This window comes from Procambarus clarkii, chromosome 71 (genome assembly GCF_040958095.1).
Source record: "Procambarus clarkii isolate CNS0578487 chromosome 71, FALCON_Pclarkii_2.0, whole genome shotgun sequence".
Taxonomy (NCBI): Eukaryota; Metazoa; Arthropoda; class Malacostraca; order Decapoda; family Cambaridae; genus Procambarus; species Procambarus clarkii.
In genome coordinates this window covers 17,212,869-17,225,273 of record NC_091220.1, presented here as the reverse complement: position 1 = coordinate 17,225,273, position 12,405 = coordinate 17,212,869, and the positions used below count along the sequence as shown (strand labels likewise).

The 12,405-nt window shown below is 37.9% G+C and overlaps 1 protein-coding gene across 1 annotated transcript; it reads right to left on the bottom strand.

Annotated features, from left to right (window-relative positions):
- Window positions 1-1,483: 1,483 nt before the first annotated feature.
- LOC123745552 (transcription factor E2F5) lies at window positions 1,484-12,142 on the bottom strand. Its single transcript, XM_045726202.2, has 9 exons — window positions 12,014-12,142; window positions 9,468-9,689; window positions 8,873-9,031; window positions 8,611-8,718; window positions 8,281-8,445; window positions 7,022-7,181; window positions 5,692-5,811; window positions 4,459-4,515; window positions 1,484-3,781 (listed from the first exon to the last, which is right to left on the bottom strand). Exons 1-9 carry the CDS (start codon window positions 12,119-12,121, stop codon window positions 3,645-3,647), a joined length of 1,236 nt encoding a protein of 411 aa, XP_045582158.1. The 5' UTR covers window positions 12,122-12,142; the 3' UTR covers window positions 1,484-3,644.
- Between the last annotated feature and the right edge of the window lie 263 nt (window positions 12,143-12,405).

The following is a 12,405-nucleotide window of genomic DNA, read 5'->3' as shown; positions in this document are numbered from 1 at the left end:
ACCAATGACCTTAGAAGAGCTTTAAGAGTTCCTGAATCATGCAGTGGCCACCCTGAAGCCATCAACACAGCCACTCTCCTGGTCAACAAAGGTGTCCAGCAGCTGGACACCCTCATAAAGACTGTGAAGCAGTATCCTCCCCCGCGATAACAGCTTGATGGTTAAATGCGACCTCAGAATACTGAGAAAAAAAAATTGTACCACTTACGGGCTATTCATGCCCGTGCCACCTCTTGGGTGGCTTAATCTTCATCAATCAATCAACTTTCTAACCATTACGGGCTATTCATGCCTGTGCCACCTCTTGGGTGGCTTAATCTTTATCAATCAATCGCTTTCTAACCACCTGTGCCAGGTAAGTACTTTGGGCTCACCATAGCCCGTACTGCTTGAAATGTTTTGTTCTGAGTAACTGAATCTAAAACAACAACAACTTTCTAACCATTTGAAATCTGCCTTTGATAATGTTAACGAAACACATCTCTTAGTGACAGGCCAAAAATAATTGCAAAAATAAACTTTTGGAGAAGTCATTTTTTTAACTTCCTTCTTAAGTGAAAAAAATATAAAAAATTTAGCAATTATCATTAATCTTGTAATAAAATTCCACAATTTTGAAGACTTATCTCTGAACGGTTCTACATTGTCTCTATGCCAGTCCTGGTTATCGAAATCTCTAGATGAGCTGCAACTATTTTAGAAATAAGTCTTCATAAAAATATCTCATCACATATACACTGTACAATCATATACTGTAGTACAATAACTATATTGTTGTAATTTCATGTGAACTGAAGTGTAAATACTGCATATACCCTAACACACCAATATATTTATTTTAGCAATGCCTAGGAATTTAAAATAGTGAGATAAAACAAAGATATTGCTAGCCCTCGTTATAAACTTTTGTACAGACTTTCATACTGCATAAATGACACTCGTGGACCTTTCACCGAAACTGGGGTTAAAGGGCACATCAACTCTAGGGTTATTTTACACCACATATGAACCCTCTTCAGCTACAGTACTATAACTTGTAATACCTGGAATGTGATTAAACATGATCAAGCTCCTTTTCCTAGAAATCTCTCTCACATATTATGACAAGCTAGAGCATGATACTAATATATGTCAGAAAACCACAACTCCATACCTGGTGTGAACTAATAATTTACATCAACCAAGATGAATTTTTGTTTTTTTTTAAACTATAATGTAAGTATAATGTTAGGAACGTAACCAAGTTTTAGGAGGAATGACTACTACATTAGGTCAAATCCCTCAAAGATGGTCATGTTAAAACACTTAAGTTACACCTCAAGCACTGCAACTAAGATTGACAGCAGTGTTAGCCAAACAAAGAATACTGTATGAAGACTCCAAGAGTAACAACCCCAAATGCAGCTACATAAACGCTTCACATTCATTCCTCCATCACAAAAATCAGAAATAAACAAACTGAGGCACTTAATAAACCATGAGATAAACAAAATAAGTTTTTATTAACAATATGACACTAATCTTGTCCTTCACAAGAAAAGATAACCAAAAGCTGCACTCTGATTTCCTGGTCATATAAAACAAGTAATTATAAAATGAAAGAACAAAATTAATCAAATGAAAGTACCAAGTCAGCATGAACATGCAGTACTCAACTGTTATACGGAATAAAACGTTTGATATACAAACATGGCTACCAGTGTTGTTGTCTAACACTCGGAGAAACAGAGTATATGTGAGGCGCACGTAGCGCATGCTAGTCAATAACAACCAAGCAACCAATTATACGTGTGCAGCTCCATTGATAATGAGCCTAACTCTACTTGGCATACTGACTGCAACAAATTATTTAATAAATACACCTAACTTGAATCAATAACTGAAGTTATATTGCAAGTGATTATATGAACCTTGTCAGCAGCATCAGTAGTGGTAAGCTCATGATGATTCTGAAGCTAGGCTTTGTACTAGTGTTGACACCTTATAACTGGTAATGTTTACAAGGTGACAAAATCTCTCTCCCTCTCTTATGAGCTATGTTCTCATAATTAAGCCCTCCCAAATATTATTCAAACAGCAGTCTTTGGTCTTCAGTGTTCTGAAAGGCTCCTAGTCCTAATTCACACGCTGAGCATATTTTGGCAGGTTTTCAAAGCCTTACAAAAGCAGATCAAGCACAGTCTGTCACGATGCATTACCTTATCAAAAAGGCAAAATATGCTTTGGCAAATGAGAAGAAACAAGACTGACACTCAATACTGTCGCTTCTTTAATGTCAACAAGTTCCCAAATGCAAGCCTTAAAAAGTGACTGAAATAAATATGGACAAGATATACAACGTATCTTCCTCATCACAGCTACTTTAGGACATAAATTGTCTACAACCACACTTGTCTTATGCAGCTTTAATGCCAGGTCTAACATGCCTTTTGCTTTTCCCAAAATTAATACTATCAAAAACAAATCCACAACATGTCGGAAACAAAATTTAAAATACACGAGTTCTCTAAAGAATTTTGTGGATATCCTGTTTAACTTGCATCCACTGGGTCAGGGTTCAATTTCTAACAAAACATATATTTTAATTACTGTAATTCTATTTTCGCACAAGTACTTCTCTTGAAGGGAACAAATTCGTTGATATCCTCTGTCGTAAAACAAAATTAATTTCATTCTATTGAATACTTTCAATGCTATGATACACACATTGCATTATCTTTTTACACAAATTTACAATATCACTGCATTCATTTAAATATACAACACTACTGCAATTTACTGGCATGTATTTTCTTAAAAGATAATGATCACATACAACATACAATAATTCACTAAAACAATAAGATAACATCAAACGATCCATAGTAATGACTAGGCGAGGGAGTACAACTTAAGCAGACATGTCAAACAATCCATCTCTAACTGAATACTATTATAAGACTTTTTGCTGTTACTGCATACAGCTCATGTGTAACTACAGTGGACTAAATATACAAAATAGGCATCTAAGAGATATTGACCCTTGCCTCCCATGCGTGCATTCTTTCAAAAGTTAAACCCCCCATTGCAGCAGTCTAGCTTAAATCCAAATGTATTAAATACTTATATAAAAGACATGGAATGCTTAAACTGAGTTCCAATTCAGCTGACATAACCACATGTAAATTTTGTATAAATACTTTAAATAAGTTTATAAAATGCAAACAATTAAGACTTTTTTATTAAAAAAAATCCTATCAAGATACTTTGCTAAACCCAAATACTCTCATAAATTAGAAAAGTCTTACTATCTACTTACGGTCGAGTCACATCCTTACATCTACCCGTCGGCACATACCATTCAATCCAGGTTTCAGTACTGTATACTTTACCAATCGATAAATGCTCAACCATTCTTCACTCACCAACAGTCTAGGAGCCGAGACTAGCAAACAACTCCTCAGTGAAGAAGTGTCTCACGGTGTTAGGATCATTTACAATACTGTACAATATTTCTCCAGCCTTTGGTCCACCAAGTAACCATACTGCCTCAATGTATGGTTCATTTCTACCACCTGAAAGACTTGACTTTTTGCTTCAATGAGATTTGCAAAGTCTATTCATTTAACTTTCTAGATTACTATTTTTCTTCAACTTCCTGACATTCACTGTAAGTCTGTTGTACTAAGTGAACTTAGCATTGGAACATCAAAGAAGTCACAAACTCCCTCTGTCTCGTCTAAGTTGAACATGTAATCTCGCTCCGAAGGTGGTGGACTTAGTCGCAGTAAAGGTGCAAACACTGCAAAAAAATAATGGATAATTAAATACTGTATGTTGATTACAATACTACTTAAATGAAATATGTCGCACAAATTGGAAACAAAATATAAGTCAGTCTAATTAAATAAGGTACACAAAAGTTGGGAAAATTTAAAAACTGAAGTCAATGAAGAAATTACTAACTGTAATGACATCTTTTACAATAATATAACCGATGCAAGGTGAACTCTATTCCCCCTATGATCATCCATATATTTGGTCTACTTCATTTTCACCTACTATATATTTAGTTTGTTCTTCCCATAATAAAAATACACTTACATAACCAAAATCTTTGATATGTAAAGTTGTTTGTCCATCTAAAATACACACTGAAGACTATCTTAAAAACTGTAAAAATATATACAACTTTTCCCTTTCTTCATATACAACTATAAATTAAACAAATCTCATTCTTATACTGGAAGTAGCTGAGAACTACTACTAAAATAATGTACTGTAATAAACAGGCCAAACTAATGCACAATTAATTGGTAAATATTTGTAAAGTTGATGAGTGGCACTTGAAGCCGTTACAACACACACTACAACACTCAACACAACTAACAATTCTCAGCAGTTAATGTGCACTGCATCGGTGTCATTAATATAAATGGTACAGAGTCCAACGCAAACAAATAGGAGACGGAGACTCACTTTCTGCTGATATTAGTTCCTCAACCAAGCCGTCTCCCAAAGTTGACAGCATAGTATCTGAAACAATATCAACCATCAAGTTTTCCCAACTCATGCAAGCAATTGTCTACACATTAATATATAAACCTATTAACAACTTAAGAAAATACTGACAAAAGTTATTTCCAAAAATAATTTACATCTGTATTTATAAATATAAATGATATATGCTTTAAAACTTAGAAATTTTCACAAAGTACAGTACGCGAACATTAAATTATTTCACTTTAAATAAAAATGAAACGGCACCAACTTAATTTAACTACATATGGTTCAATCATGGCTGATCAAGAGAGGCATACCCATTTTAGGCACAAAATTTTGTGACAATTTTTCAAACAAAAATGCCATTTCCTCCCCCTTTGTACATTTTACTTTAATATATAAACATAAATGAATAGAAGAACAGCCCCACAATTGTCATTGAAGTACTGTAATGAATTGCCCCAAAACAAAAGGAGCCTTTATTTTATAATCAGATACCTGGTGAGAGTTTCTGGAGTTCTACTCCCTGAGGCCAGGCTATAAATGGTATTGGTCTCAAGGAAATATGATGATTTTCCAAAGATATCATATGGAATGAATGAATTAATAGCCAAGCCATTACGACTATATAGCACTTGGAAGGGGTCAGGATAAGGATTTGGGATGGGACGGGGGTGAAAGGAATGGTGCCCAACCACTTGGACGGTCGGGGATTGAACACCGACCTGCATGAAGCGAGACCGATGCTTTACCGTCCAACCCAAGCGGTTGGACGGTAAAGCGTCCAACCACTATCATATGGAGTGCAAACAAATTGTTGCTATGGGAATGTGTTACTTAATTTCAATAGCAGCAGCCATATTTTACTTACTCAAAATATAGTGCATTACTAAAAATTTAAGTCAATACTATAAGCCTTTTCTAAATATAGACTGGAAACATGTCAGGTTTACGGAGAAAATATATTAAATCTATTTAAGAAAATGTTTATTGCTCTATTTACAATATGATCATGCAAAACATATTCATATTCTTATTAGGAAAAAAATCAACAAACAATTTCTTAGAGCCGTGTTATAAAAGTGTATCGGTGACATGTATACAACATTAGGAAATTAATGGATGCCACTTCAACACTTAGATCCTTGATCTGGCTGACACAGACACTGTCTCTGATACACAAAACAAGGAACACTGCTATAAAATTACCTGGGGCATGTGTAAATACTGGAGATGTGGATGACCTGTCTTCTTGCTGTTCCTGCTTGATGCTGCCCGAGGTTGGCAGAACTTCTTCAACATTTTCGTGCTTAACTACTATATCAGATGCTAAGAAGAAAAAGAAGAAAAATACAATTTATTTAGACTGCATGTATAAATGTTACAAGACACTTCCTAGACCCAATATTTGTACAATTCATTCACTTTAAAAAAATTATCTTTTTACAGCACCAGACTGAATTTTTATTAAATATCCTCTGGATTATACATTCAATCTTTCTGTACTATGAGTACATACTTCAGAAAGAACAAAACTTAAGAAGCAAGACAAGAGACTATGGCTAAAGTTCAATGCAACAGGAGGGATCTAGACGAGCAATCGTTACCAACTGATGTTTTGAACAACACATGTCCAACTATTGGCCAGTTACAAATCCTCCCAAGTGAGTTAAGCACACCAACACCACACACACTTCCAACTACTCCTGCACATAGACAGCCTATGTGCCTGAGTAGTCTGAGGCCTGAGATGGCCTGAGCCAAAGGCCATGGTCCAAAAACCTACACAACAGAGGCCAGAGATAAAACCCAAACCATCTAAAAAAAAAAATGTAAGTGGAAGCTTACAAAAAATCAGACTACCTTGACCAATAAGCAAGTGAGCTAAGGAACCTGTCAAACATCCCCAAAGAAGACTTAAAGGGATGTGCCATACAAGCAATGGTGAACAAGCACAGAAGCCTCTCATGATCCAACAAAATAGGTAACTCATCCAGAACAAGTTGCATGTCAACCTAATGTGGCTTCGAACAAAGTGGTTGTGGCTCTGGCGGCATAAATTAAAATCTAGTACACAAAGCCCTGTAAAAGTTGCAGCTGTGATATTAGCCATTTGACTAAGAATGTATTGGTGATAAACGTGTCCAGCACCACCAACACCAGTCCTAGGCGCCACAGAGAGGTGCCCAAAAGAGGTAGATGTTGAAGTACTCCAAATGGATTACTGGAACTGCCCCATTTTATATTTATACATACAATTAATCTGGTCAAACTACTCAATCTAATGGTTTACTGACTTTTGTACTCTGCAGCATTACATGATGTTACAATTTTCTACTATATCTCTTCATATGTAAAACAAGCTTATCAAATTGTCTATTAATTTATAAGATTAAAGCATAAACCTCTTTGTAAATACTGTAATATCTTGTGAGAACCATAATAGCCTTAATGACACCAATATCAAGAACGGACAAAGTTTTTACCCTAACTACTTTAAACTTTTATTCCAATGACTTTGAACGAGTGCTACACTTACCAGCCGACGATAACTGTGCCGCTGCCGCAGCAGCTGCTGCTGCTTCCTGTCTCTTACGTGCTCTTCTGGGTGCCAAAGCTTCCGTGACACTACTAACCCCTGCTGAAGCTTTACGTGGGACTCTACGAGATACTGGAGCTGTTTCTGCTACTTCACCACCCTAAAAAAAACACGTTTTACATCTTAAGTACATTATCATCAACCAATAATTGTTTGCAACAACAGTATCTATTGTAGAAGAAGTATGCCAAGTACTGTATACCTTTTTTTTCATAGCACAAATTGTTTGTGCTGTGACCCCCCACTGGGAGCCGGTCGGCCGAGCAGACAGCACGCTGGACTTGTGATCCTGTGGTCCCGGGTTCGATCCCGGGCGCCGGCGAGAAACAATGGGCAGAGTTTCTTTCACCCTATGCCCCTGTTACCTAGCAGTAAAATAGGTACCTGGGTGTTAGTCAGCTGTCACGGGCTGCTTCCTGGGGGTGGAGGCCTGGTCGAGGACCGGGCCGCGGGGACACTAAAGCCCCGAAATCATCTCAAGATAACCTCAAGATATATGCAATAAAGAAACCACGTGAACTACCATATACCCATAAACAATATGCCTATTTACCTTAGAAATGGGTTAAGTTATTTTTAGGATTACAGTGGAACCTCAGTTTTTAAATGCCCATTATTAAATTTTTCGGTTCAATTTTGAAAAATTTGACTCTGTATTCGCGTTTGTTGCTATACGTACATATGGGCCGACCGAGCGTGTGGCGCACTTCAGTTTACCAGTGTCTCCCACCTAATGACGACAGCACTAGAATACTTTGTGAAGAATTTAATTGTATTTGTGCTTTTTAGTTTCTGAACATAAAAGTTCTTATTATATATCATGCCAGGTGTTCCAAGAAAGTCAGTAGTAAAGATCAACCTGAGAAAATAGTTGTGAGGATGACAATAGAGGAAAAACAAGAAATCCTTCATAGTCAGACCTTTATCTTGGACAGTTGTACATTGATCTTTTAGTTTAAGATCCCTACTAATCATACATCACATATCTTTTTCACATTCAGATTTTCACCTCCCTACTTAAAATAAAAAATAAAAAAAGCATGTTACTTCACACACACATTTCTGAGATGGCCTCATCTTTTCACATGTTCTCTCTCATTGCTCCCATTTTCACATTGTAACAACATCTATTTATTTTTCTTATTAACTACCTTTCTCACCGCCTCATTCCAACTAACAGGCATACACTGACAGCTTACTTCAGGATGTGATGGGCTGCATGCAGTTGGTGTGTGAGCGGTGACACCCTTTTGTGGAGTTGCCCGAGAGCGTGATGGAGGCGGCTCAATAGGAGGAGATGAAGCTACTCTTTTCACGCCCCGTCCTACTGGCTCTTGCTTCATTACAGCTGTTGGCGGTGGGACCTGCACAGATGTAGAAAGCTTTTACATGTGGGTATGTGTTATAATAAAAAGAACAAATCATTTAAATGTTTTACATCACATGTACAGTACAGTAATCATACAACATCCCTCTCGCACAATAAACGGGTTAACACTTACGGAATATAGATTGAAAGTATCACTAACCTGAACCACTAGAGGTGGTGTATGTTCCTGATCTTGGTTGACTAGCAGAACATAAATTGGTCCACTCTCAGACTTTAGATGAATCTGGTATTTTTTATCACCATTTACCTGTGGAAATAGTAACAATTTATGTCTGGCTATGGAAGAAGAGCGAGAGCGAGACGGAGAATTTTTTTACATAGTCAACCCTTTCCCTGCAGTTGAAAGTTTAGTAAATTAATACACAATGCCAATGTCATAAAAGTAATAAAATAAAACAAACCATCTGTGGAATAGGAACTTCTAACTGCGTCCCTGAAGGTGCCTGTATAGCTAACAGTGTATCACCCTGGAAGCAGCTGCAGATATCTTCATGATTGACGTATGCCATCTTATAGTTACTGAGATCTTCTGTAATGTTTTTAATACTCTGTTGTACGTACTGTTGGAAGAAGCAATATAATTTTTTAATATAAAGAAAAGATGATAATTTTTAGATCAATTGGTACAAGTCTCTCCTTTCTACCAGAAGAGCAATTTTTGTAAACAAATTATTTTCACACAATACAAGGACAAATATTTAAATGAATAGCAACAACTAAATATAGGGAGAATATATCATTAGACCAAAACAAAGGCACCATACTCTATGCAAAGAATCAGTATATTTCAAGAAATATACTGTACCCATCACAATACTAGAACTGGTATAGGCTAAATTTAAAATACAGAAAATATTTCATTTAATCTTGAAGCAATAGAAACTTTAATCTTAGACTATTACAAACAAATGCTGTATTATATCACTGTAAGACAATTCTACAGTTAGTAAAAGCTGAAGGTAATGTTAAATACACTTAACACAGCAGTGTACCAACCTGTCTGTGTTGATCGAGCATCTTCTCATGTTGGTCAAGCTCGGAAATTTCCTCTTTAAGCATGGTGGCACGGTCAGTGAATTCCTGAGTGTTGGAACCTGGCCCTCCGCCCTTCCACACAATGGAGTTTTTACTCTTCTTTTCAATCAGCCCAATGCCCTCCAGCACATTGGTAATATCGTATATTCTTCTCTTTTGTCTAACAGCAAGTTGATCAGCCGCCTGTAAGCACCACAAACACTTTAAATGCAATTTCCTTCAAGTTGTTGCTGAATAATAAATTTATTTCCTAAAAAGTGCTGCAAATTAAGTTTTCAACAGAGTCAGATAGTTATCGCAAGTGGATGAATGATCTTTATTTGAGAGTAGAAAGCATGTCTAGTAACATAGACCTAGCAGACTAAGACAGGTTATATTAAAAGGAAGTTCCAAACTAGTATAAATAAGAAGCTGGCAGAGGAGTTCTTATAGTGGCTCGGTTAAGGCTAATCAACGGCAAAAACAGCATTTAAGGAAATATGGGTCAATATTTAGAATTCTTAACTTTCAAAATTAAAACTAGCCACATGATCTTTTTCACACCTGGCTCATCCACTTTTTTCACCCCACACCTAAAACTACAGTGGAACCTCGGTTTACGAATGCCCTGGATTACAAATTTTTTGGTATACAAAGTAAATTTCCTTGTAAAATTTGACTCGGCGTATGAGATTTGCCTCTGAATACAAGTTTGTTGATACATGTATGGGTCGTCGAGCGCATATGTTTTGCTGGCATGTTCAGTGTATTCTGCCTAGTGACAACCGAGCTTGAATTGTAAAAAAAATGAGAATTATTCTGTATAAAACGTATTTTTAAGTTAATATTTTTCGGGTGTGTGGAACAGATTAATTCAATTTACGTTATTTATGAAAAAATTTGTTTCGGTTTACGAATTTCCAGTGTACAAACCGTCTCTTGGAACGGATTAAATTCGTAAACCAAGGTTCCACTATAATTTTTTTTTCATCAAGTTCACATGAAATATTTGGAAACCAATTACAATTAATAGTTTATGAGATATGGTTTCCAGACTTTTTTCCAACAAATCTAAAAATTGAAAGAGAGATCCGGTTTGCTCTAAAATAAAGACAATTTTTTTCTTTATTTAGAGCGCTCAATTATATAGTGGTATGGAATTTCAATGAAACAATGCATCCACAATCCATACATTGGGTAAGTTATAACGCTGCAAGTTAAGGCAGCGTCTGAGATGCTCCCGAACGCAGGTTCAAATTCTTGTCACGGCCCTTGTGTATTTCTTCAAGTTATATTGGTGCTTCTTTCACTAGGCTTTGTAGTGATAATGGAAAGATTATCCTGTATTCTCTCATCTGGGGCAAATGTATGAAATAGATCATTAGCGTAGGAAACAATGTGTGAAACACCCATCTGTAAGCTTTATCAAGGCTATACTAAACAAATTGCTGGTGTCTAAAATTATCGTAACTTACAGAAGGACAAGAGTTGCACATGAGAAAAATAGAATAACGCAACGTAACACCAGGGTAGCCAGAGCGATGTGTGACAGCCCCAGTGACGCGAGGCAGTGCTAGTGATGCATGGCAGTTCCAGAGCAGCACATGGCAGTGCCAGTGACACGTGACAGCGCCAGAGTGATGAGTGGCAGTGCTAGTGCAATTTTTTAACAATGCCAGACGGACTCGTGACAACACCAGTGACTCGTGACAACACCGGAGCGACTCGTGACAACACCGGAGCGACTCGTGACAACACCGGAGCGACTCGTGACAACACCGGAGCGACTCGTGACAACACCGGAGCGACTCGTGACAACACCGGAGAGACTCGTGACAACACCGGAGAGACTCGTGACAACACCGGAGCGACTCGTGACAACACCGGAGCGACTCGTGACAACACCGGAGCGACTCGTGACAACACCGGAGCGACTCGTGACAACACCGGAGCGACTCGTGACAACACCGGAGCGACTCGTGACAACACCGGAGCGACTCGTGACAACACCGGAGCGACTCGTGACAACACCGGAGCGACTCGTGACAACACCGGAGCGACTCGTGACAACACCGGAGCGACTCGTGACAACACCGGAGCGACTCGTGACAACACCAGAGAGACTCGTGACAACACCAGAGTAACACATGACAACACCAGTGACACATGACAACACCAGAATGACTCGTGACAATACCAGAGTGACACATGGCAACACCAGAGCGACTCATGGCAACATCAGAACAGCTGCTGGCAACCCCCAGCGTGAGGTGTCCCAACAGGACCTCCAAACCTGACAAAGTATCCCTCAACCCTGACCCAGTTGCCTCGCCATATAACCCTCCCCCGGCCTACTATCCCCTCTCCCGTATACCCCCAGAGACCGGCCCAAAGCCACGGTATACCAGCCCCAGTCTGGTATACCACCACCAACGAGGTTGACTGGGTCCAGACCCCAGGTTGTGCTGGTGAGGGTCGTCGGGGCCCACAATGACGTCCTCACCCCTCTTATTCTCTCCTCTACTTACAGATTTGATGTCCAAAACGCCATCCTCGGCTTCCTGGAGAAGAGAGACGAACTTGGAGGTCAGTAAACCTAGGGACTTCTCTTGTCTGCTCGGCGGGATGTCTGCCATGACTGTATTTGTTTTGGTTCCAATAATGTTTCAACTGTTCTACTCTAATGTTAGTCAATTTAAATACTCAATACTTTATCAAGGTTTCCTATAGTAAAAATTACCTTAGTTTTATGATTCAATAATATTTTATTAAATGCCCTTAAATGTTTGACTGTCGATGACAGTAATTTGTAATTTAGTTTTCTTAACGTTATATTTGCCTTATAAAAAGTTTAATAAACCCGGGTGCATTCGAAATTTAAATCTTCAATATTAAATATTAAACTTCATAACACAGTTTA